The 25,717-nt window shown below is 69.1% G+C and overlaps 1 protein-coding gene across 1 annotated transcript in view; it reads right to left on the bottom strand.

Moving 5' to 3' along the window:
• LOC123023734 (SH3 and multiple ankyrin repeat domains protein 3-like) overlaps nucleotides 1–25,717 on the bottom strand; it is an 83,488-nt gene that overhangs the window by 8,138 nt on the left and 49,633 nt on the right. The window contains exons 5-10 of the mRNA XM_044430691.1: nucleotides 23,044–23,152; nucleotides 17,367–17,518; nucleotides 16,229–16,396; nucleotides 15,550–15,666; nucleotides 14,132–14,209; nucleotides 10,419–10,485 (exon numbers count right to left, since the gene is read on the bottom strand). Coding sequence (XP_044286626.1) covers nucleotides 10,419–10,485; nucleotides 14,132–14,209; nucleotides 15,550–15,666; nucleotides 16,229–16,396; nucleotides 17,367–17,518; nucleotides 23,044–23,152 — 691 coding nt within the window. The remainder of the gene's footprint in view (nucleotides 1–10,418; nucleotides 10,486–14,131; nucleotides 14,210–15,549; nucleotides 15,667–16,228; nucleotides 16,397–17,366; nucleotides 17,519–23,043; nucleotides 23,153–25,717) is intronic.

Raw genomic sequence — 25,717 nt, 5'->3', positions numbered from 1 at the left:
CGGAAACCAGGCCCGGTGCGAGAAGACCCTCAGCAGAGCGCTTTGCTGGGGTCGGAGACGCCGCGGTCCCCCGGGCCTGGCCTCCTTCCACGAAAGCAGAAGGAAAACGAGAGGGGGATTCACTCCAGGCAGGCCACACACACACAGCGGGACTGCGGCCACCCTCCAGCTGCGCCCAAGAAAGCGGGCCGTGCCGCAACTGCAAGGCCAGCGCAGGGGTGCCTCTCCGCAAGGGGCCAGGAGATGCTGCACTGATTTTACCCCTAGCACAACTGGAGGGGGGGGGCTGCCAGAGCAGCACCCCCCCCCCCCCCCCCGCAGCCCCCAGAGGCCCAGACTGCGCCTCACCCAAGCCCAGGGGCACCAGCGCCGGTGCCCACTGCAAGGAGCGGGGTGTCCGGCCGGGGCTTCAGCCACGGACAGGCTGGCCTAAGGGGAGCCTCCTGCACGTGCCCTCGGGCCTGGGGGGGGGCGAGTCCCCCTCCCGCTTTACGACACCCGTCCCGGAAACACAGCCCTCGTTTCAAGAGGCTTTTCCCTGCAAGTTCCCGCTCATTGCCGCTGCTTTGTCCTGTGCTGTGGGCCCTGCACCGGGAGGAGCGGCAGCCGAGACCCGAGTCCGAAGTGGAGGCAGCGCGGGGAACACGCAGGCAGAGCTGCACCGGGCCACTGCGGCCTGCCCGAGGAGCCTCAGTGCGCTTCCCCGCCGCCTCCGTGGGTGGGGAACAGCAGCCCAGCCAGGCGGGGGTGTCGCTGTACCGGGGCATTTCTGCCTGCTCGCGGCCTCTCGTTGGAGGAAGGCTCCCTCAGAGAGCGGGGCCGATGCGGAGGCTGCCAAGCGAGGGGCGGCTCCACCGCCAGCCAGCAGAAGGGGCATCTGCCCCAGGACGCAAACAGAGAGCTCCCAGGCAGCCCGCCATCCCCTGCCTGAGCGGGGCCACCCCCTCAGAGGCGCCATGGCTCCGTGCCTGCACGGCTCTTTCCCATGACGCACAGTGCAACCAGCTGCCTGCGCATGCGAGGAGGTGTGGCTGTGCGCTCCGTTTCCACCGCTGCTGAAGCGCTCGCTGGCCGCCGCTGCCCACCCTGCAGGGCTTCCTCGTGAGGGCCGGTTTTGTGATGGTCACTCGGCTGGGAGCAAGCGGAGCTTCTTGGGAGAGGGGCTTCGAGACTCCAGTTCCAGGCAGGAAAACCCCCCTCACAACACAGGTCGCCTGGAAGCTGGCGCTCCCGCCTGCTCCTGACGGGAGTACACGAACTCTGGGAGGCTCGAGAAACCTTCCCGGGCTGCCTTGTTCCCTTCGGTGGCTGAGCATCCTTTGGTGGGAGCAGCAGCAGCAGCAGTCCTCCAGACAATGGATCCTGGCCATTCAGCCCCTCCGGCAAGCGAGGCGAGTGGCACGCAGAATGCCCCAAGGGCCCCCTCAGCACGACCCGCCAGCAGCTCATCCCCTTCCGCGGGGCCTGTGCAGGAGAGCTTCCCACGTGGGGGCTGGCAGCTCATTCCAGCCCTGATGGCTCCTTCGGGGGGCCCACTCCCCCGGGCTGCTCTTCGGCTCGGCTGTCCCCGCTGTGCGGTCGCCTAGGCCCAGTGGAAACTCTCCGGGCCAGGTTCTGGGCTCACCCGACAACCACGGCAGGAGACCCGAGACGGGCGAAGGAAGGGCTGCTTTGCACAGGCACCCCGGTAGGTGGACCTCCCCCCAGAAGCGTTTGGCGAGGGCAACCTCTAGCTGCGAGCCAGTAGAAACGGGGGGCTACGCAGCCCTTCCTCCCTTGCATTCCTGAGGTTTTAAGCCACGTAAGCGCCTCCAAGGCCGTCGGAAAGAGGAAGGTCAAGATCTCTTCTTGCTGATGCTGGAGTGCAGGACACGGAGCAATCAAGCCAAGCTGCGACAACCCGGATCCAGGCTGGGCATCAGGAGAAGCTTCCTCACTGCCAGAGCAACACGACAGGGGAACTGGCTGCCTGGAGGGGGGGGGGGGCTCTCCCCCACTGGGGACATTCAGGGCGAAACTGGGCAGCCCTGTGTGTGGGGTGGTGCGACTTGGTGTCCTGCAACAGCAGGGGGTGGACTTGATGGCCTCCGTGGCCCCTTCCCACTCTGCTATTCTGTGATCCTAAGCCAGTGTGGCTGGACTGTGAGTGTAGCGGAGGGCGGCTTCGTCCTCCCCCCCCACCCGCAGCCCTGCTCCAGGCTACAGGCAGACGAGCCTGCTAGGCACAAGGGGGAGGTGTCCCGGGGAGAGCTCTTTCCATCGCAACAGCAGTGCTGGGTCCACGCAGATGGGGCCGGAAGAAGGGCCGCGTCCCTCTCCCCCCACCAAGGGCCCCGCTCCGATCCCCCTGCCCCCTCCGCTGAAGAACCGGCCTGCCACAGCTCAAGACGAGCGTGACCGTGCCTGCTTGGCCCGTCAGGGGACCAGAAGCAGTCCGGGGGGCGCCTTGTCCGGGGGAAGAGCGGCGAGCGCCTGCTATGTGTGTGTCCCCCCCCCCCCGCAGGACCTCTCCGAGAAGCACCGGCTGGCGCCTGGGGCGCGGCCGTCGACGGAGCCGCCTCGGCCGATGCAGCCGGGCGCTTTTCTGGCATCAGGGCAGCTCCCAGGTGGCGAGAGGCGCTCCAAGCAGCGCGGGCTGTTGCGCCAGCAGCGGGAAAATGCATCAAGTTGCCGTGGCAACGGGAGGATCACAGGCGTTTGTGATCTGCGCGTCTCTGAGGCACGGCTGCACGGGGAGGAGGCGAAGGAGCAGGAGAAGAACGGGGGGGGGGGGGCCTCGGCTCTGGCCCCGTCTCTGCAGCACCCTCGCCTGGCACAGCCGCGTCGGCATGAACAGGCCCGGGAAGCGCCGCGCGACAGTCCAGTTTTCAGGCTATGCTTGAGGGCAGAACGCGAGGGTGCGGTTTGCACCTGATCCCAGTGGAGGGACCGACCTGGGCACTGAATGCTGGAAGGGTCCAGCGTTCGCACACGCGCACGACAGAGGAAGGAACCGAGCAAACCGCCACAAGGCGGGCACACGTGGCGCAACCAGGCCGCCCGCGAGGAGCATCCTGGAACCGGAGCCGATCACCCACCGAACACGCGCCGCAGGGCGAGGAGTCCGAGAAAGGGCACACGCCCCCTTCGGCTGCGTTAATCGAAGGATCACTTCCAGGTCCCGTGAAGCCCCTGCTCCCCTTTCCTCGGCCTCCCCTGGGGCCCCGTGTCCAGTTTAGGAAAGACGCAGGCAAGCTGGAGGGGGCTTGCGGGAGGGCAAGAAAGCTGATCGGGGGCTGCAAAGGAAGCCCCTGCACCGGCCCCGGGGAAGCAGCATCTCCAGAGCCTACACTGGATCCAAACAAGCGCCTGCCTGGTGGCCAACCAGCAGCGGGGGCGGCGGGGGCAAACCCCCCCAACTTCCGGGGTAAGCGGATGGGCTCTGAGCCAGCCGTGACCGACGGCTGTGGCGGGAAATTCAAGCAGGCGTGTGGCAGCCGTGAAAAGGGTGCGTTCCGGCCGAGACACAATTAGGAGAGGAACTGAAAATAAAGCTGCCCCTCCACACGTTTAGGACACAACCACACTTGCAATGCTGTTTGTGGGTTTGGACACCGCGGGTGACAATCGGGCGCCGAGAAGTGCGACCCAAGCGGTTCAGGGGCCAAGCGGGCCCCGCACGGGAAGACTCCGGCAACTGGCAACGCTTAGCGGGCACGCGGGGGGGGGGGCACGGGAGGTGTGCACAACTGGGCCTGGCGGGGGGGGTCCTCCCTCCCTTCCTCGTGATGCTGATGGGTGGGAGAGTCGGGACAGACGGAGAGGCCCCTCCTCTGCAGGAACAATGGCAGCCGCTCCCCGGAGAAGTGTGGGGGACGGCCAGCTGGGGTGACTCGAGGAGGGGACTGGGCAGACCCCGGCGGGGGGCCGGGACAGCCCTGGCATGGCCACTAGGCATGCTGGCCCCAAGGAGGCCCCGGCGTCCCAACCGCACGCCAGTGTGCCGCCACTGCACTGGTGGCGTGCGGGGATGCGTTTGCAGCGCCCCCAGAGGGTCCCCAGCCAGGTGCTGCCGCATGCCTGCCTCGCGGGGCTCCCTGCAGGGGACAGTGCCGAGCAAGCGAGCGAGCGAGCCGCTCAGCCAGGCCTCGTCCCTGGGACGGCCAGCATGAAGAGGCACTGGAGGCAGCGGGGAAGCGGCACTGGCGGTGGGACCCTTCGCCCAGCGGGGGGGGCAAAATCGAGGGGGGCGCAGAGGTGGGGGCAGCACGGCGGGGCAGCGCGTGGGCAGCTAAGTGCAGGACCGCGAGGCCCCTCCAACAGCCACGGAACCGCCAGCTTTCGCGGGACTCCGGGAGCTGCCGGCGCCTTCAGAGCCCGCGGCTCGTGCCCCTCGCCCAGGCGGCCCCGAGCCCGGCATCGCGTCCTGGCGCACGGGTGGGGGGCCGGCCTCGGGGCAGCCTGGGGCAGGGGCACGGCGGCCCACGGCCACTGCCCCGTCAGGCGCCCCCACATGCCCCTGCCCAGGCGGCCTGCTGACCAACGCTCTGGGGAAGCAGGAGGCGAGGAAGGCGCTGGCGGCCTCGGGATCGCAGAGGGGCCGGCACCGCCCGCCCGCGAGGAAGCCCCCCGCCCCGCCAGGCCGTGCTGCAGGCGCCTCGTCTTCCCGCCGACCCCTGGTCCCCAGAGCCACGTGACGGCCGCAGCCACCGGCCGCTCGGGGCCTCCGGCCAAGCGGGCTGTGCCAGGGCCAGGCCGACGGGAGGGTGTCCTCCGCGGCCATTGCCTCAAGGATATGCCGGTCCACACGGGGTGGGGGCGCTCCCCCTCAGGCCCCCGCTCACAGAGAGGGCGCTGTGGGGCTGTCCGCCTCCGCCCCTCTGCTCCAGTGCTCAGTTTGCCCCTCCTGGGCCCCGGCCAGGCACCGACGTCACCTTTTAAGGCCCGAAGAGGCAGGGCTGGACGGGGAAGAAAGGGCGGCCCCCCAGGGTCCCACCGCGCCTGCAGAGCATGCGGGGGCTGAGGGCTCCCTCGGCGGTGCCTCCCCAGGAAGGAGGCTCCCCGGGGAACAGAGCAGCCTCACCAGCTCCCCTGGGTTCCTCAGGCCGAAAAGGGTGATCGCTGCGTATCACCCGGGAATGTGGACGTTGGGCTCTGAGCCCACATGCTCTTCCCTGACTGTTTCAACTCCTGTTGGGATATTCTTGTGCTCTGCGACTGCAGCTCCAACGTCGCTTCATGTTTTCACATGTGCTTTCTGAGCTACATCAGATAGTAAGCGCTCAAAATAAAGTTTCGACGAATTCTGCGGCAGCATGAATCACAGAGGTTGCCATAACAACCGGGCTCGGTGAGAGGCAGCCACGCTCTCACCTGGCCGGGTCGCCCCGGGCGGCCACCGCGTCCCGTGCGAGCCTCATTCTGCCTGCGCTTTGGGGCCAGTGAGCTGGGACCACGGGCCAAGAGGCGAGGAGAGCCAGCCCCGTCCCCCTGCTCCTTCCCCAGCCCGGCACGGGGCCGGGCCGGTTCCCACCGTGCTCTCGCTCCACGGTGGGGTTGGGGGTCTGGCCTCGCTCCCCAAGTCCTGGGGGCTGCAATCGGCTGCAGACTGGAACGGGAGGGCATCCGGAGCAGCTCCTCCTGCTCGGCCAGCTGGAAAACCGTCCTGCAGCAGCCAGGCAGGAGAGCTGGGCCTGCGACCGGGCGGGTGCTTCACCCGGCCCCCCCCCCGCCCCCAGGGGCTGCCGGTGGACCAGGCAGCTCTCTGCGCCCTGCGCCTCCCCAGCCCCAGCCGGTGATCCCTCCTGAGCCGGACGGAGGGAAGGCAGACTCGGGGCCGGCCAGTCGGCACGGCTGCAGCGCCGAGCAGCTCTCAGAACCAGAGCCGCCGGGGCCACCAGGCCAAGCACGGGAGGGCTCCCCCTGCTTTGGCCCCACGGCAAGGCCGGTGGCCTCCGCCAAGTCCCTGCACGCCGAACAGGGGGAAGGAGCTCCGAGGCAGCAGATGGTGCCTTGGGAGCTCCCCGCGGGAGTCCGTGTCCCGGCCGTCGCACAGGCACTCCTCCGCCAAAGCCCTGTGAAGAGGAGGGCTGAACGGGTGCTGGGCAGGCGGCAGCGAAGGCCTGCCTGCCGGGAACAGCCGCTTCGGCTTTATGGGGCCGGGCCGGCGCTCCTGCCGTGCTTCCAGGAGACGAGCTCGGCAGGGCACCGTCCACTTCCAGTGCCTGGACCCGTGGGGGTGGTTTGGGCCAGGAGCGGTGGGCTGCTCCTCTGGGGCTCCCCCGAGGGCCAGACCGGCACCCAGGTGTGAGACCGAGGCCTTCGGGGTCTGGGCCTGCGTGGAAGAAGCAGGCAGCCTCCCGTGCTCCTCCAGAGCCACGAGTGCGCTTCGAGGCCGGAGGGAGAGCGCGACCTCGTCCGCTCCCTGCATCCAGTTAGTCCAGCTGGAACTGCCGCCAGGAACCGGGGCCGGAGGACGGGCAGGAGGCGCGCGAAGGGCGGCTCTTTGGGAGGGGTGCCCGCGGCTCCTCCCAGCCTGGCGAGGATGACCCCCACATCCAGACCCCGGCCCCGACCCACGAGAGGAGCCCGGAAGCCCGTGCAAGGGGCTGGCCAGAAAGGGGGAGGGGGGCCGAGGTGCTCCGGCAGCGGACTGCAGCCCCGGGCCGGCCAAATCCGGGCCGACAGAGCAGCTTTGTGCAGCGAGCAGACCCAGGAGGGTCAACCGTGCTGGAACAGAGCCTGGGATTACGGATGCGAGGAGCAGGCGCCGCTCAAGCGAGCGCGAGGTGAGCTCGGCGGTTTCATTTCTCCCTTCCCCTTCTTCTAGAGCCGCTTGGCAGGTGGCGGCACGGCTAAATCCAGCGCAGGGAAGACGAGGGGAGCAAAGGCCAAGTGAGAAGAAGGCGCATTTCTTGTCACCGGGAGCAGCAATTAGAATCGCCTCACAGGGAAAACAGGAAATGTTCCGCCACAGCAGCCGAGATGGGGCGAAAGATGCGCAAAAGATCAACCCCAAGTAATTGGGCTGGAGGAGGAGTCACGCGGCGGACTGGGTGGATGGAGTGCCGTGAACTCGTTACGCAAGACCCAGGAAGGCGGAGGTGGTGGGGCTGGCCAGCTGCGGGAGCGCGGCGGGCGGGGAGGGAGCCGGGCTGCGGCGGGACGGTCTGGGCCGCGAGCGACAGAGGCCTCCTGGCAGATCGGGCCCTCCAGCTGGGCTCCACGCTTCGTGGAGCGGCCTGCCCGGTGCCTCCAGACGTGCCCGGCGGGGTGTTGGGAGGTGGCGGCTCCCCCGGCCACAGACCCACACCCAGGAAGGGAGTTCCCCGCCAGGCTGCCCCGGAACGCGGAGCTGCCAACCTGCCGTCGCAGCAGCTGCCCAAACGCCCGGCCCCTGGGAACGGGGGAGAATGCAAAAGGAATGCGTAAGATCCGGAGAAAAGGGACATCCAACCCATAATCAGAGCAGCAGAGCTGGGAGGGGCCAGAAGGCCCTGGGGCCCACCCCCTGCTGTTGCAGGACACCAGTTCACACCATCCCACTCAGGAGGCTGCCCAGTTTCTCAATGGTGGCAGCGAGTTCCAGCGGTTACCTCCGCTGGCCTGTTCTGCGCCTGCCACAAATGGATTTCCTCGGGTGACCCGGAGTCCCACAGGAGGGCCCAAGGCCCCCTCTTTCCCCTCGCCGCACTCGGGGCCCTCTCTGAACTCCCCCACGCCCCTGCTACCCCCTGCCCCGATGGGGGCCGCTGGCTTTGCTTAGCACTGGCTGGACACGGGCGGGAGGGGAGCGGGCGAGCAGCCTGCCCCGTCTCCTTCAGCCACAGGCAAAGGCATGGGGTCACCCAGGGACCCTTCCCGAGCCAGCACCCACCCGCCCCATAACGGGGGAAAAGGCACCGGGGGCACGGATGCTCTATTCAATTTCTGCGCTGAAGCTGGCTGGGCGGTGAGCCATGGCGATGCGCAGTCCTGCCGGTTACACATGGCCAGACTCATGAGCCACGACGACTGCCTAGGTTTGGTTTTTTGGACCACGGGTTCCGACTGTAGCGTGCCTCCCCCCCAACCCAGAGGCCCATGTTCGGGTGCCTTGTCGAGCGGACAAGCGACCCAGAGCGGCTCAGCTCCTTCCGCCTGCAGCGGAAGCCACTGGCTGGGCGGGCCGCACACGTGCGCACCCCTTCCGGCAGAGCGGTGGCGGTGTGCGAATCCGGCCGTTGCCTCCGGATCCGGATCAGTGCACCCCTGAAGACACGTGGCCGGGAAGGGGAGGCGTCGGCCTCGCGGCCCTCTCACCCTGCCCGTGGCCTTCTCCACACACCTCTAGTCGGCAGCGGTGGGCAGGGGGCTGCGGCCCGACCCAGCCCACTCTGCTTGCCCTCGTCTGGCGCCTTGCAGCCTTCGCCGTCTTGCCGCAAAGCGTGGCAAGGGAGGCCGGTCCTGCACGGCGCCGACCAGTCTCGTGGCCCCACGCCGTACGCCGAGCGGGACTCCCAAGGGGGCTCAGTGCGGACTTTCGGGAAGGCTCTGGAAAGCCACTCCGATGGGCTCGTTGCGCAGCTTTGCTCGTTGTGCCCCTGGCCGCGCTCGCTCATCCTGGCCTGGCTGCTCTGAAGGACGGCCCAGTCCGGGTCCGGCCGGGTTCCCAGGCGGCCACTGCAGGGGGACACGGCGTTGTCCCTTCGGGAGCGGGGGGAACGGAGGAGGCAGGACTGTGGCAGCGGGGCCTTCGAACGCCACGGGGCTCACAGCTGCTGCCACGCGGGTCCGTTCGCCACTCGCGCTCTCGGCTCGTCCCTCAGGTTTTGAATATGTCGCTGCTTCGTTTTGAAAACGGGAAGCTCCGCAGGGCCTCTCTGGGCTGCAGGCAGGACAGGAAAGCGCCGGAACGCGTTGGAGAGGCCCACAAAGGCAGCCCTTCTCAAAATCCGCCTCTGCATCTCGCAGGCTGTCCCTTCGCCGGCCCAGCCGGGCCCCCACGGGCAAGCGCTGGTCGCCCCGCTCGGCATGCGTCGGTCGTCCTCTGAATTTCTCCCCCTGCTGTCGTCACGATGCACCACGCCAGCAGGTTGACCGCGGAGGAAGTGGTGCTCAGGGCCGGGCGGGATGGGCCCTCCGCCTCTCCCGGTGTCCCCCAAGCAGCGGCGCCGCAGAGAGCGCGGCACTCCAGGGCCCCCTTCCTGGCCCCCGACTGGCTCAGGGGAGCGCCCTTCATCGCCCCGCGCGACTCCATGGCTCTGGAGAGGCCGCTGGGCTCCCGGCCCCATTCACAGGGGCCGCGAGAGCGCTCCCTGGCACCAGCGCTGCTCCTGGCTCCAAGCCCTGTCCTTTTTCTCACCTTCCAAGGCACTGGAATGAGGTGCCCAGGGGGAGCCTGGATGCAGCCCAGCCGCCCTCCTTCAGCCACCTGGCCTCTTCTGCCGCTCCCAATCCCGCTTCCCGGCAGGCGTTCCAGGCGCCCCTTCGGTATTCAGGCCATTCACTGGCCGAATCCCCCTGCGGGCCGGGCCCAGCCATCTGGCCCCGCTGGCCCCCCCCCCCCCCCCCCCCCCGCTGCATCTGACCCACTTGGATCCACCTTTGCTTGACCGGGAGCCTCCCGGGGCCTGGACCTCGTCCCCCCTCCCCTCCTGCTTTCCCTCTTTCTCTCCTAACACAGCAAAATTAAGCGTGTGGCTTTGGGAGTGGAGCGATTTGACCATTCTCATTAAGGCGATCTGCCCTTCACTTGCTGACGGGCCTCGGTTTCCCAGAGGCAGACGCAGCACTCTTTCATGGCCTGGACCCAGGCCCGGGCCCAGTACAAGCACCGCAGCCGCTCGGGCCAAGCGAGCAGCGGCCCTGCCGACTGGCCGCCGACCCAGGCCGGCGGGCATCCGGGCTGCACTGCCCTGGCGGAGGCAGGGGCATCTCGGGCTGGATCCTGGCCCCCGTCCTCAGAGCACGGTGGCTCTGGGTCCACGGGAGGACTGCTCCACTGCCCAGCCCCGCTCGTCCTCCAGGCCACCAAGGTGGCCTCCCCAGGACAGGGGCAGCGCTCCAGCTCCAAGCACTCCGGGCAGAGGCTCTGCGGCTCGACAGCCGTGCCCATGACGCTGAGAGGGCACTGCGAGTGCTTTTGAGGGGCCGCGGCTGGGCCAAGCCACCGAACTCCGAGCGCAGGCTCTGTCCCGCTCTGCGCGCCGCCGAACAGCTGGCGGGCACCCCGGCCTCCAGCAGCTTCCCCAACTCCAAGGGGGGTGGCTGGCCACATCCCCCAGCGGGGGCCCGGCCACAGGTTTGGCCAAGGGGTGTCTCTGCAGCGAAAGGGGGCGGTCCGCCAGGGACGCCCCTCCTCGTTCCCGCGGGCAGCTCCCACGGCAGTGGCCACGTTTGGCCCGGCGCTGCCCCCACTCCCGGCGGGACGGCGGGCACGGCCAGAGGCTCCCACTCACCGACGTCGGACTCTTTGTGGGTTTTGATGATTTCTGCCAGCTCAAAGTTCCCCGCGATGATGGCCACCTGCAAAGGACGGAGGGACGAGAGGGAGGCGTGAGGGGGCCACACGCCACACGGTGGCCACTCAGCAGGCGGCCCCCTCGCCCCCTTAAGGGTGGGGAGCACCTGCCGGGGGCCCCCACGCCTCGAGATGCGGCCAAGACTGCGCCAGAAGGACTGAGCAGCGCCCTCCCCACGGCCCCCTTGTCCCGTTGGGGACGCTGCAAGCCCTGCACCCCCAGAGCCGAGCCACTCGGTGTGGCCGAGGTGTCCCCGGGGGCTGGCTGCACACTTGGGGACCCCTTCGCTCGCCATCAGGGCCCCGGGGGTCTCTCCGGGACTGCCCGGCCTCTGCAGCTCCCGGCCACGTGAGGGGGTCTGGCTGCCCGGAGCTGGGAGGCAACGGGGCTTCTCCGGGGGGCCCTGGGGCTGCTTTCAGTCTGTTCTGCCCAAAGGCGAGTCGCAGCGTTTATTCCCCGGTTCTTTTAACAGCACTGCTATTTTAGGGCTCCTGTGGCTGCCGCTCGCCCCCCCCCCGAGCGGCCCCTCCGACAGAGCGGCAGGGCCTCACGAGTGGGCAGGGCTGCGTGCACATGCACCCACGGGTGCGCCCAGGAGGCCGGTTGTGGGGGGGGGGGCTTGGCTGTTCTGCAGCGTGTTCTTTTCCACCAGGGCTCGGAAACGCCCTCTGTGGCCAGCGGGGCAGGGACTCCGCTCTCGGCAAGAACCCGCAGAGCTGCCACGAGGGGCTGCCAGGAGCGCGTACGGCCCCTCGCCAGCGGGAAGGCGCAGAATCAGGCCACGGGATCCGGTCCGAAGGAGGAAGGCCTGGTCTGGGGGGTGGGGGAGCAGTGGGAAGGAAGCCACGAGGGCGGCCGCAAATCCTGCCCAGAGCCCAGGCTGAAATCTGCGCCGGGGCCCACGGGCAGGGCAGGGCAGGGCAGGGCAGGGCCGGCAGGAGGGGCAGCCGGGCTGCGGGCAGGGGGCAGCCCGGGTGGGCCAGGACCAGCCGCCAGTGCCCCGCAGTGAGGGCGGTTGCTGGTCCTTCCTCGCATGCACCCAGGCAGGGTCAGGCAGGGACACGGATCTGGGCCACTCCCCTGCAGCTCCCTCTACCAGATGGACGGCCCGGAGCTCCGTGGAAAGGCGGGTGGCCGGGCGCTTCCTCGCGTCCGTACGACCACCCCAGAGAAGCCCCAGAAACGGTGCCCTGCCAGTCCCAAAGAGAGCAGGGACCGGGGCTCCGGAGCCGGCAGGGCCCTCGCCCAAGGGGAGACGGGCGAGGGGCTGAGGCTCGCTCGCGGCCGGGTGGGCTGCAGTGGGGCCGAGGCGCTGCCGCCCGCTCTCGGGCACGGAACGAGGCACAAGGCTGGGACATGCCGCAAGGTCAGGAAAAGGTGCGTGGCGCATCAGCGGGGCCAGCCTGGCCCAAAGGAGGGGAGAGGAGAGCGGCTGATCGCAAGCTACACTCCGAGGAGGAGCCCCAAAACGTGAGAGCGACTCGGGAGGCTGATGCGGAAGGGGCCCCCACGGCGTCAGCTGGGCCCGTGGGGCTGCTCTGCTCCTGCCCCGGCCCCAGTGGCCTGCCCCCCTGAGCACGCGACCTGGGGCGATTCGCCGCACTGCTGTGACCACCCCGCTCTCTGCTCCTGACGGTAGCAGGGGGCTGGGGAGCGGGCTGCCCATCAGCACACGGCCCCGGGGCGCCTTGCGTGAAGCCAGAGGGCGACTCGCCCGGCCCCTCATGCTCATGCGGGAGCAGACATGCAGCCGTTGAAATGCGTGGGGGCAAGGGGGGGCCTGCAGCCCCTGTTACATCCTGCCAAAGCAGACAAGGGCTGGAAGGGGCCCCCCAGGACCCAGTCCAGGCCTCCTCCTGGAGTGGGGCGGCACCGTCTCTGCCAGCTGCCAGGCACACCGTGCGAACTGCCCCGGACGGATCCCGCCAGCCCCTCACTCCCCTCCGAGGGCCAGGCCTGTGGGGGCCTCGACGCGCCCTGGGCAGCTGCGGCCAGCCCCCCGGAGGGGCCCTTCCGGGTCAGCTCAGCGGAAGGTCACATCCCCCGACCGGAGGGACGGGCTGGACTCTCCCGGTCGGGCTGAGGGCACGTGTGCCCTCTGGCGCTGGGCAGGTGGGCGCCATCCGAGCCCTCGCAAGGCCGGCGACCTGTCCTGTCCCTCGAAGCCCCCACTTGGCCCCGGAGGGCAAGGGGGGCCCCTGCAGCTTGCGCAATCCTTGCCATGCTCAGCCTGTTCTCTGGGCCGTGGGGGGGGGGGGCAGGAGCTGCGCATGGCCTCGTCCACAGTGAGCCATCGAGCTCCCTCTGTGGCCAGGCGAGGCAAAGCAAGGCAAGCGAGGCCGGCTGCCGCGGCCCTTCCCTCTGGAGACTCACTGACAAAGGCCGGGATAAAAATAGCCCCGGATCGATCCTTCACGGTGCCTGCCTGCGTGCCAAGCGAGATCCTGCCGAGGGACCGTCTCCAAAGTGCCGCTCGCTCAGCACTGCCTGTCCAAGAGGCCTGGCGACCCTCCGCAACATCCGGCCGAGGGAGTCGCCCGGCTCCCTCGTGCCCAGGCAGGTCCTCCAGGTCGGGATGCCAGCTGCCACGGCCGTGGGAACCCTGCTCCACGGCCTGCGCTGTCGGGCACAAAGAGGGGCCGTGATGGCACGGCGAAAAGGGCACGGGGCACGGGCGGCATGGAAGGGTCGGCCTTCCTGCCCTCCGCGTCTCCTTCAGGACTGTCTGGGGCCTCCTGTCTGGCTGCAGAAAGCTCCAGACCCACAGAAGTCCCAGAGCCCCCAACCCCCGAGTTTTCCAGGGCTGCAGTCTTGGCCTCTCTGGGGTCCTCCGAAACCCTGCTTTTGCCTGGCCGGACGCTGCGAAGGCCCCGGGGCGGGGACCTGGCCGGCCAGCACCGCAGGGCAAGCGGCGAAGTGTGCCTGGAACGTCCTTCTGCCCAGTTCTGCAAGGCGGCACGGGACAGAGCCGGCCGGGGGAGCTCTGCGACCCTCCCGAGGCCTTGGACGGCAACGCGGAGCATTGCTGCGCACGTGGCGGGTCCGGGCATGGAGCGCTGCCTCAGGCCCGCGAATCCTGGCCCGCTGGGGCCCGGCCGGAGGCCCCCGCTCCCAGCCCCCGGGCCTGGTAGCCACGCGGCAGCTCCTGCCCACCTCCTTGCCCCGGCTGGCCTCCCCAGCACGGCTCACACGCCTCCCTTCGAGGGGCCGCTAGGCCGCCCCAGAGCCGCCCCCTGGCACCTCCCAGCACGGCTGGCTCGGGGACAGGGGAGCCCACGGGGGGGGGGGCGCTGGGGGCTGAGCCGGACCGGGAGGCACCGAGTCCTCACCTCCGCCCGGCCACAAGCCTCCACGCCGGCTTCGGGCAGTCCCCGTGGTCGGCCAGTGCCACCCGCAGGGCTGCCAGGAGCCTGAGCTGGAGAGCGGCGGGGGGGGGGGGTCGCTGCACGCCGCCGTGGGCTCTGCGGAGGGAAAAGCCGGCCGGAAGCGCGAAGGGAGTCCCGCAGAGCTTGTGGGGCAGGGCAGGATGTGCCCAGGAGGCGAGAGGCCTGGGAGAAGCCCCGATCCCTTTTCCGAGGGGGACGGAGATGCCTCTGTGCGCGGGGCACCCGGAGGAGCGCCCCCTCCCTGCCCTGGCCTCGCTCGCCTACCTGGAACGCCGTCTGGCTGTTGTAGTTCCGGATCTCCTTGCTCGCCCCGCGGAAGAGGAGGACCCGAGCACAGCTTTCCTGCGAAGGGCAGAGGAGGGGGTGTCAGCCTGCCTTCTGGCCGCCGGGGCGGGGGCATGGGTGGCGGATCGCGGGCTCAGCCCGGGAGATGGCAGCAGTGGCTGTCCGGAGCTGGCTGTGTGCCCAGCGGCGGAGAAAACGGCAAACACAAGCCACGGCGGCATCCGCGGCTTTGGCTGCGCAGGTGCACGCACCTGCCTTCAGCGGGGCCAGGCCCCAGGTCACCTACTCCTGCCTTCCCCAAGGTGGCGCCCTCCAGACGTGGGAAGAGGAGCCGCAACAGCTTGGGCAGTTGCAGCCCAACGCATCTGGAGGGCCGAATCCTGCCCTGGCTGGCAGCAGCCCCGCAATGTCTTGGCCAAGGGGGGGGGCTTATCGAGCCCCGCACGGATCTGAGCTTGACCGCCTGGAAAGCCCAGCTGACCAAGGAGGAGCGCCCCGGGAGGAGCGAGGAGCGTGGGCCGCTGCAGCGAGAGCTCGCCGTGCCCGTCGTCTCGCCCCCAAGGAGTCCGGCCGGGTCCAGCCTGTTGCCTCCGAGCCGCACGGGGGACACGCAGCTCCTGGCCCCACTTCTGCACAAACGCCTCACGCCCTTCCGAGGGAGCCAGGGCCCCCCGGGCTCAAGCAGAGCGGGTACCCCAGGGTCACGAGCCCCCTCCCCGAAGGCTCAGCCGCAACAGACGACCGGGCAGGAACGTGCGCCTGGGGCTGCTCCTCCGCCCCCAAAGCTGACCCCCCCCCCGCCAGCCCACAGTCTGCGCGAAAGGGCAAGGGACACCATCTGGAGCGGTCCTCTTCTTCCTGGCCCACCCTGACCCCTCCTTTCTGCGGGGCCAGCGCCAATCTGGCAAGCGCAACCTGGCCCAGGACTGGCGATGTCCCCGGTGCCTGAGCTCCGCGGTCGGCTGCCGACTCCGACCGGGACGCAGGTCTGGCCGGCCGGGAGCGCCTCGGTCCGAGCCCTGGGCAGGGGCGAGGCGAGCTCAGCGGCCCCCGGCCGGGGGGCTTTGACGGGCACATTGCAGCAATCCCACGGGCAGGACAGGGATTCCTCGGGGCGCCCACTGGCCCCCGCCCCGAACAAGTATCCCCCAGGGCAGCTGCCGCACTCCAAAAGTCAGCAGACCTGGGGCGGGGGATCTCTGCAAAGGAAAGGGCGAGGGGCCGGACCCGGGACCCTCCTCCCGAGCCCCAGGTCCACGGCAGCTGGGGGGCTGGGCCTGAACGCCGCACTTACTCTGGCTCCCGCCTGGAGGGAGGCCTGGCTCTGTGCCGCCCCGACCCCGTCCAGGCCCGAGCCGGGGCGCAGGGGGGGCAAGGGGGGCGGGGGCCCGACTCACCTGGTTGTAGAGCGCGCACACGTGCAGGGCCGAGTTCCCCGAGGCGTTCTGCGCCGTCATGTCCGCCCCGTAGAACAGCAGGTGCTCCAGGTGCTGCACGTGACCATAGCGGCAGGCCTGTGGGGCGGAGAGAGGGTCTGGAGGAGGGGCAGCGGGCAGCGCCGGACCCAGCGCAGCCCCCCGAGAACCGCGCACCGCCTCGTCCTCGACGGGCGGGAACGCCCAGCGCGGGCGCTCGCAGCCCTGCTTCCCGGGACCTGGCGCCCCGCGGCCGAGGTGGCAGTTCCCCGGCCGAGCCAGCCGAGCGGGACATGAGGGGCCTGTCGGGGCTGCGCCCCCCCCCCGCCACACGGGCCGGGCCACAGGGGCCCCCTCCGCAGAGGCCGAGGCCAGGGGGCACGCGGCCCCTCGCGGGTCGGCCGTGGGAAGCCCTGACCCCTGGCCGTGCCGCACTTTGTGGCCCGCCGGGCAAGCAGCCCGTCCGGGGAGGGCCACTGCGCGGCTGGGGATCCCCGGGACCCATGTGCCTCCGTGGGGCGCAGCGAGGGCAGGGCGGTTCCCCTCCGGCCGGCTGCCCCGGCCCCACTGCCCCGGGCCCCGCGGCGGGGCTCGGGGGCAGCCCCCCAGGGCACCGGCCGAGCGGCCCCCCGACCCGCGGGGCGCCCCCCCCGGCGCTCACCTGGTGGATCTCCTGCCAGCCGTTCTCGTCCAGGCAGCCCACCCTGGCGTAGTCGTGCAGCAGCAGCTCGCAGCAGTAGGGGTCCCCCCCGACCATGGCGCTGTGGTACAGGGGCGTCAGCCCGCGGCTGTCCTTGTAATCTGTAGAGGCACCCAGGTCTAGCAGCGTCTGCCAAACAGTCACAGGCGGCGGGGCGGTCAGTGCCTGCGGGGCTCCGGGGCCCGAGCGGGGCGGGAGCAGCGGGCGCCTCCAGGGCCGGAGCCTGCGGACCCGGGAGGAGGCAGGTCACCGGCCCCGCAGGGGCAGGCCGGGGCCGGGCGCAGGTCTGCCGGGGGAGGCGGCGTCCCAAGAGGCTCTGAGAGTGCGGAGCGGAGTCTGCCCTCGGCCCTCCACGGACCCATGCGGCACCCCTGGGCACAGCCGGGCTCACGCCGGGAACGGGGGGGGGCACAGCGCCCTGGGGGGTCTTCAGCCTTTCCCTCGGCCCACCCCCATCCAATGGCCACGGCCAGCCCTGCCCAGGGGGCAGCAGAGGACGCCTCCCACAAGCCGCCTCCGTGAGAGCCAGGAGCTGCGGGAAGGGCACCGCCGCGAGGAGCAGAGGAAGCCCAGCCGTCTCCCGTGCCAAGCGGGGCATGTGGTGGGTCGGCCAGCCTTGCCCCCGTGCCCCGCAGGCGTGTCGGGCTGCAGCTGCTGCGCCCCCAGCTGGGCCACTGGGGGCAGGCAAGCGCCGACCGGCGCAGGGCCCCGGAGTCAGGAGGGGCACCGCAGGTGGCCGGTCCAGTCCCTGCCGAGGGCCGGGCTCCTGCACAGGGGCCGGAGCCAGGGAAGGGCCAGCAGGGCAGCTGCCTTGGAGGCCCTCATCACCCAGGCTGGCTGGGGGTGCCGGGAATGGCAGCCCGGACAGCCGCAGGGCGCAGGGCCAGGTCGGTCGAAGCTGCACCGGGCTCGTGCCGGGGCTCCCTCCGTGCACCGCGATGCCACGTGCTCGGTGGGGCCGGCCCGGTGCCCAGGGACGAGGCGAGAGCGTGCCGGGCGGAAGCAGGAGGGGCGGCCCAGCCCCACCCGGCAGCGGCAGAAACCCCGGCCCAGGGGGGAGGGCCGTGCGCCGGGCCCGCGGCCACCCGGGGGGACTCACCATCATGGCCGTGTGGTTGCGGCAGCGCACCGCCTTGTGCAGCGCCGTCATGCCTTCGCGGGTGCGGAAGTCCAGGTGGGCCCCGCCATTCTTCAGGGCCTTGATCACCTCCACGCAGCACTCCAGCTGGACGGCCAGCGTCAGGGGGCATTCTGGGCGCCCAGGCAGGGAAGAGGGGTGCGGAGTGAGAGCCTCGCTCGGAGGGGTTCTGCCGCCCTGGCCCCGCTCCACGGGCAAGGAGAGGCACGCGCGCTGCCGGGGCCCTCCTGCCCTCCCCACACTCCGCGCCTGCTCCTCCCGCCCCTCCGCTCGCAAAGCACCCCTTGCTGCCGAGTGCAGCAGCCACCACAGCCGGCAGAGTCGGCCTCGGAGGCAGAGGTGGGAAGGGCAGCCGGACCGCCTGGAGGGGCCCCTGTGCTCCACGCAAATGCCGGGAGCGCCCCCCCCCCGGCACTCTGACAACGCAGACGACAACCGCAGGGGCCGGGATGTTCTTTGGATTGCCCGGAGCCTCTGGCCGGGGGCGGGGGCAGGGGCAGGCTACCCCCCGGGGCCCCCTCATGCCATCCTTCGGCCGTGCCAAGAGCACCGCCCTGCCCCGAAGCCCCTGCCCTGGGTTGGGCCCGAGCAGGGTGCTGCTGGGAGACGCCGGAAGCCCGGCAGGAGCTGCTCTGCGGAGGCACGAGATGCGGGCGGCTTCGGGGGCCAAAGCCAGGCACGAGTGGGCACAGGACAGGGGGCGGCAGTCCTGCCGGGCTGGCTACCCAGAAACGTTTCCCCAGGGCGCCTCGGCGACAGTGCGCACCCGTGCGGTTAGGAGCACAGGACTGGGACTCTGAGGATCCAGGCCCATCCCCGCTGGGCCGCGGAGCTGGGCAGAGCTGGGGGACTCTGGGCCAGGTGCAGCAGGGCTGTTGCTGTGGGGATAAGGCTGAGAGGAGGAGGAGGAGGAAAGACACTTTGACTTCCGTGCAAGGAAAAGGCGGGCTACACATCCAGTGCATACGTAAGCGAGAGGCGGTTTCTCGGCCCGTGGGCAACTCCAGCAGGAGATCCCACAGGATGTCAAGCGAGGCGGGAGCAGCACAGGACGCCAGACCTCCCCACGGCCGCTGGCCCTGCTCCAGGGTGCTCCGGCTCACGCAGGCACTGGCCCTCTGCTGGGGTCAGGCATGGGGGGAGAAAAGCGGCTCTGGGGGCAGGCAGCTGCAGAGAGCGCAGCCTCGCTGCCCCAGGCACGCTCCGCTCCGGGCCGGGGGCCGCTGCAACCGTTCGGGGCGGCCGATCAGCACCCCGCCGAACCTCGGCTTCCGCTTGGCGCTTCAGCCCACAGCGGAAGGTCAGCAAGAACTGCTGGCCCAGTGAATCGCTTCCTTCTGCACGAGTCCCGAGGGCCCCGTGAGCCTTCTCAGCGCGAATGCGCAGAACTGGGCCGGCCACATTTTCTCCACCCCATAACGGTCTGTGACTCGGGGCGGCAGGTCCCAAGGAAGCTGCCGTGAGCCAGAGAGCGGCATGCGGAGCCTCCGTCCTGCATCCGCCCCCCAGACAGAGGAGCGGCCGGCTCTGCAAGCACAGACCCACCTCACCCGCTTGCTGGGCCCGGCTGACCCACAGGAGCCTTCCAGAGGCTTCCTTGGCCTGCCCCGAGCAGTCCAGCGATCGCGCGCCCTCTGGATGGGCCATCCGAGGACATGAGCGCCTCCCGCGAAGGCGGCTGCTCTTTCGGGCCGGTCCTCCGCCGGTGCGGCACGGCTGCAGGAAGGCTGCCTGCGGCACACGGCCCGCAGAAGGGGCCTGACCCCGCTGGAGACGGGAAGGGGGTGGCAGGGCGGGGAAGGCTTCCGAAAGGCGCCGCGCCGAAAAGGGTCAGCTGCTCGGCTGCCCGGAAGACACGCTCCTTCTTGGAGATGGAGGCAGGAAGTGGATGCAGGACCGATGCATTTTCGAGTGGCCTTCTCCAACCTGACGCTCTCCGGCAGCGCTAGTGGGGGATTCTGGGAGGGGCAGGCTGACCCCCTGGAGGGCGCTGGGGTGGGGAAGGCTGTTTCAACAGGCGCACCTTACCCGAAGCAAATGCCCGGGGATGTGGCTGCAGCGCGTGCCGTCCGTGCCCAGGCTTGGGCAGCAAAACATCTGGCAAGCACCGGAGCCATCGCCTCTCAAGAGGGAGCCGCACGGCCCCTCAGACCCCCGGGCCCGGGAAAGGGCGTCCTGCAAACGAGGCCAGACGGCAGGCCCGGCTGGGGCTGTGCAGAGCTGCCGCCTGCGGCGTGTCCCGTGTTGTCGCAGGGCCGCCTGCAACGCTGCTGGAGTGAGCAGGAGAGGGGAGGCCAGGGGGCCCGGGAGGCTGGGGCACCTGTCCAAGAACTGCCCCCTCCCCTCCCAAGGAAGGCACAAGGGGGCACCCAGGGACCCTGCTGGCCACAGCCCTTCCCGCCCCACCGCTCGCCAGCACCACTGCCGTCCTCCCCAGGCCGGGGATACTGGGAGCTGGAGTGCAGCGCACCTGCGGACCCCGGCTGCGGGAAGGCTGCTTCCCGACTCCACGGCTGCACGTTCCGGCGGGGTCCCAGGGAACCCTTTCAAAGCCCAAATAGGAAACATGGACGCTGCCTCTTCTCCGCTCCTATTTTCTTTTTCTGCTGCTCGCCAGCTGGCAGAGACTGGCTGAGGTGCCTTCGGGTGCAGCGTGTGCCACTGCATCACCAGCATGTCTATCTGTGCAATTAATTATTGTTTGGATAAAAGCAAAGCGCTTACGCAGTTTCACTTCATAAATATAACAGGCAGAGCTGCTAGATGAGCTAACTGCTGATTCAAATTATTCATAATGCATTCCGTGTCCTTAAAGTGCTAACTAAAGTTCAATAAGCAAGTCATAATTGCTTATTAAGCCCCCGCCTCCAACCCCTTCGCCGTGGCTCCCCCCCCACCCGCCCTTCAGCACCCAGCACAAGCACCCAGCCTTCATCTTCAAAGCTTGCCTCCGCCTGGGCCAGCACCGCTTTCCTCCCCCTGCCCAGCTGCAGTTCCATCATCCTCAGCTGCTCCAGTACTCGGCTCCCCCGAGTGCCTCTTCCCGTCCCCCCCGGCTGCCCCCAGCACCCAGCATGCCATTGTGGGGACTGGAGGGGGCCTCTCGCTCCCTCCCCCTTTTCCACATCACCTCTCCCCCCAAGCCCACCATCTCTGACCCCAGCCCGCCAGCGACCTTCTGGCAACCCAAGGTGTGGGACTACAAGCCCCAGAATTCCACAGCCACGAGAGATGAGAAAGGAGGGCAGTGTGGCCAAACACATCCGGGGGCACCCAGTTGGCGAGGGCTGGAGCCGAGCCCACTTCTGAGCAGCGCCACTGCCTAGGCCCGTGTTCAGGGCCCTTGCGCCCCCTCCCCTCTGAGGCTGGGCAGCGGTGCCAAAGGCACCAAAGCCCCTTCCCCAGATGCGTCCAAAGTAAAAGAGAGGAAAAGAAGCCGGGTGCCCGTGGATGGCAGAACGGTGACAGAGAAAAGGGGAAGCGCTCGATTCCTGGTTTGACTCAGTCTTCCCCCAGAGGAGGAGTCATGGCCTTCTCGGAGAAGGGGAAGCACAGGCTGAAGGGGCAGGACGGCAGCTCGGGGCCGGCAGGCCGAAGGCCAAGGATTGCCTGATCGCTTCGAAAGCCTTCAGAGCTCCAGGGCCCCGTGCACTGCACCCTCGGGTCACAAAAGGGCCGCCGGCTGCTGCCTCTGAGCAATCATGGCGGACGGGGACGTGCCAGGTGAGCGGAGAAGGGCTAAACCTGCCTCTGTCTTCAAGAAAGGGAAAAAGGAACCTGAGGGCTGCAGGCCAGGCCGTCTGACATCGGTCCCCTGGGAGCACTCTGGAGCAGGTCAGAAGGCAGTCCGCCTGCTCGAAAACGACGCGGTGGTGCCCAGAAGCCAACATGGGTTCTCCCGCACTAGAGGCGTTCACGAAGGAACTGGACAGCCGCCCCAGTGGGACGGAGTGAACGGGCGCCCTGCAACCGCAGGGGGCTCGTGGCCCCTTCCAGCCCCGAGAATCCTCCACTCTTCTATGGAGCGTGAAGAACAGATCCTGATCGGGTCTCCTCCCCAATGCGCTGCTGGAACGCTGTGGGCACACTCTACCTAGACTTCAGCAGATCTTTGGGCAAAGCGCCCTGTGATATAGCAAACTGGCTCGGAGTGGGCGGATCCGCAGCCCCCAGAATCGCAGGGTGGCAATATTTGTAAGGCTCGAGCGAGCGAGCGAGCGAGCGAGCGAGCGAGCAAGCGAGCAAGCAAGCAGCACTGCAGCGATTTCTGGGCCTGGGGCTGGCCAAGCAACCTCCGTGTGGGACCGGAACGGGAGCCTGGCCTCACCCGGCACTCCTCTATCTTTATTTCTTGGATTTCCACCCCTCCTGGACCCCAGTTCTGCTCTGGCGGCAGCTTCTGCGGTTGATCCTGCAAGGGCTGCCAGGCGCCCTCACTGGAACTCGCAGCCGACCGCTCTGCTCGTCTCCTTCCACTCAAAAGGTCTACACGGCGGCGGCTCAGAAGTTTAGAGTCCTTTTGCGTCTCAGGGAAGCGGACAAAGCGAGGAGAAAACAGACAGCCGCCCCTTGAGGTCAGCAGCAGATGCGCTCCTCCGGGAACCCTCCGTGAAAGATATTACGAGGGCGAGAACCCAGAGAAGGGCCTTCTCTGCGGTGGCGCCCCGACTGTGGAACACGCTCCCCAGAGAGGCCCGCCTGGCGCCGTCATTATTAGTTTTTCGGGTTTTAATATTTTACTGTATAACTTTGTTTTTGTTGTAAGCCGCCCCGAGGCTTTGTTGCGATGGGGGCGGCATAAAAATGTTTTAAATAAATAAATGTTTTAAATAAATAAATAAATAAATAAAAACCAGCTACGCAAGCAGCACAAGAGACGAGGGGGACGAATCCCTCAGCCCAGCCAGCCGAAACTGACCGCATCAGCGCACAGCAGGCTCGCCCCACCGGCAGCCCCCCCCCCGCAGCCCCCCGCCCCCTCACAGCACGTTGGCTGCCACCCCACGGCAGGCCAGTTCCAGGGCCCCTAGTGGGGCACCCAGTTCCGTCCCCTTTCTGGGATCACTGGGACCAGAAAAAACGCAACCGCTCGGGAGGAACTGTGTGCAAACTCTGCCACTGCAGACGCGGCGCATCGGACACGGACTGGCCGGGGGGGGGAGGGGGGAGCAGTCGGCCTGGCCCTCTGGAGGGCACCAGGCTGCAGAAGCTGTTCCACATCGCCTTGAACCCGAAGGGCCGCTGGAATAGGGTGGCAAAGCACTCCTCAGGTCCCGCCCCCGCCAGAATCCCCACCTGCGGCGACGTGGGAAAAGCCGTGGCACAGCTGTGCCGGAGCCAGCGCGAGTCCCCCTCCGCATGCATTCGTGGCCACCTTCTTTCTCCCGTGGCTGCTTTCCACGGGACCGGACTGGGAAGGGCTACCCTACAGGTCCTCCCGCCAGGGGTCTTCACAGCCTCCAAGAGAGTTTCTTCGTCTTTCGAGTTAAAGAAGCGCCTCCAAGCTTCGAGCAATCTGGGCCTACGACGGGCTTCCGTCTTGTTATCCCAGGAACCTCCCGCTGCCCCACTCGGTTGTTCGCGCGCCCGTCCCGGCTCATCCTGCCCGCAGCCCCTTCCCCGGAGCAGCTCTGCTCACCTCCAGTGTCCGGGTCATGGAAGTTGGGGTCCAGTCCCTTCTCCAGCAACCTGCTGATCTTCTCCACATTCAGATTCTGCACATACTCCATGAACTTCTTCAAATTTGCCTGCAACCCAAAGAAAACCCGTCACACGACTCGCCCCTTCCTCATCCAGGCCCCGGGACAGTGCCCACCTCACCGAGTGCCCCCACGGGCCGTGCCGAAACCCTCCCCGTGCCCGGGGCAAGGCAGGATCGCGTTGCCGGGCTCTCCCACCCGCAGTCTGAGAGGAGCCGTGTGCAGCCTCGGCCTTCCCAGCCAGGCCTGGGCCCCCGGGGTGTGTCTGTCGCACCCAGCCCTAGGAGGGTCCCGATACATCCACGCCCCCTCCCCGAGGCCCATCTCCGCCCCCCACGCCCAGTCAGTGCTACCCATCTGCTCCAATCTGAGAAGCCGGAATGCCTCCCTGGGCCTCGGGTCGCAATCAGTCGCACGCGGGGGCAGGAAACGGCCCTGCGGCTCCCTGTGCTCCCGGCCAGCCCCACCAGCCCCGGGGCCAGACATGCCAGTCTGGGGCCTGCCCCACGTACCCACCCACCCCCAGGGCGCAGCTTCACCAAAACAGCCAGAGGAGCTCTGCGCCCCTCGCCAACGACAGGGACTCCGAGCTCCCCCTTCCCGTCCCGTCCTGTCCCGTCCCTTCCCTGGGTGACGGGGGCGTGGATCCCCCATCACGCCTGGGCTCTCCGAGGCGCACCAGCTGCTTAACTGGGACTCCCCCCTGCATGCGGAAGGGCAGCCCTTTCCGTGAAGCAACCGAGGATGCAAAGCCGGCACGGACCCCTTTCGGCCTTGCCAAGAGCAAGGAAGGGAGCCAGGCCAGCGGCCAGCAGCAGCAGGGACCGTCTCAGGCTGCCAACGAGCCCTCCAGAGGAAGGTGCCTCCGTGGGAGAGGAAGGCCCGGGGCGCTCAAGCCACAAGCACCTCGGGAGGCCCGCCCGATCGGCGGCAGACATTTTCGGGCTTCCTCCCAGGTGGGAGCGGGCGCAGACCTTGCCTGCGTGCTGGCCAAATGCCCACCGGAGCCCTTCCGGGCCGGGCCGGGCCGGTGCAGCCCTGGGCGTGTGGTCAAGGGAGCCAACGGCCAAGTGGGTGAGGGGGGGACGGCAACGGGGCCCCGGAGCAGCCCCGTCCACCTCCTGCTCCCCACCGGGGTTGGCAGGCTGCCTCTGGGAAGCCCACGCCAGCGCATGGGGGAAACGGTCCCACCCACATGGCGGGGCAGGAAAGGCAGAAGCCGCCAGTTCCCGTGTGGAGCTGGCGAGGCGACGGTGCCTGTATTTCCATTTCGGCATCTCCACGTGTTCCAGGCCCAGTCCTGTGCAAGCCCCGACCGCACCGGGGCCTGCAGCCCGAAGAACCAGGGCCGAAGGGGGCTGCTGGGTGCGGTGGCGCCCGGCTCTGCAGACCCTGCGCTCCTCGGGTTGCGCCTCGGTGACTGTGGGGCCGTCTCCAGGAAGCGCGTCCGCGCCGTGGGCCACGGCGGGCATTGGCGCCAGCCAGCGGCAGGCCGGGGGGCTCTGGGGGTCGCCAGCCTCGCCTTCCCCAGCGAGCCCCAGCGGGGCTCCGATGCTGCAGAGCACGGCAGGGCTGCCTGCCTGAGCTCTGTGCCCGACTTCTCCGATCCAGGCCGGCGGGGGATGGCGGACGGGCTGGCCGAGCCCACCTCCCCCGCTGGTCTGCCCATCGAGTGCGCTGCGGGGGGGGGAGGCTTTTATTCGTGGCCCTTTGGCCTTTGAGGGCAAGCACAGAATATCGGGCGAGAACGAGAAGATGCGAACCCGCCCCCAGCACTGGCTGCGTGGAGCCGTAGGAGGCCCTGGCCGCCCTCGCCAGAGGCTGGGACGAGCAGCCCCCTCCTGCTGGCAGGGACCGCAGACCCTCAGGGCTCCCCCGGCCTCCCGCCCCTCGTGGTCCCAAGCGCCACGCCAGCGTGGACGGCGGCTGAGCCGGCCTGCTCTCCCTCCGTGCCAGCGTGTGGCCGGGGGGCCAGGGCAGCTCCTCGGGCAGGACCGCGGAGACGCGACCTGGGGGCCGAGCTGGGACGGGCCACCCGGCGCCCTCCAGGCTCTGCATGGGGCTCCCAAAGCCCCGGCCAGCGCGGCCCGGCCAGTCGCGAGGTTCCCAGGGCAGCCGTGCTCCAAGCCGCCGGGGACACCGGCTTCCACCCCAAGTCAGGTGCCCTTTCCCTCTCCCTCAGGTCCACCACGGCCAAAGAGGGTATGCCAGCTTGGACGGGAGGTCTAAACCCTGCGCAACCACCTCCCCGAAGAGGAGTAACGTGTGTGCCGTCGTGGGCATCGATGCCTCCCTGAAGGGCCCTCCATCCCCTGGAAAGCGCAGCACATGTGCCTTCCGCTTCAAAGCCCAGAAACGGCCGGCGCGCGGCTCCGCTCCTGCCTCTTGCGAGTGATGGATGGCCCACGGCGGACTTGGCCGCCCTTGGGCCAGCACCGGCAAGGACGCGCTTCCGCACCGTGATCCCCCTGCTTTCTGCCAGGGTTGCCCGCCGTGCTCGGCTCTCTCGCTACCGGCCAAGGAGCCCCAGAGGCCTCCTCCCTCCCTTCCATCCATCCATCCGCCCTTCCCTCCTTCCTTCTGTCTATCTGCCCTCCCTCCCTCCCTCCCTCC

Source organism: Varanus komodoensis, unplaced genomic scaffold, assembly GCF_004798865.1.
Source record: "Varanus komodoensis strain SLA01 unplaced genomic scaffold, ASM479886v1 scaffold1, whole genome shotgun sequence".
In the NCBI taxonomy this organism is placed as follows: domain Eukaryota; kingdom Metazoa; phylum Chordata; class Lepidosauria; order Squamata; family Varanidae; genus Varanus; species Varanus komodoensis.
This window is presented reverse-complemented; position numbering and strand designations above follow the sequence as displayed.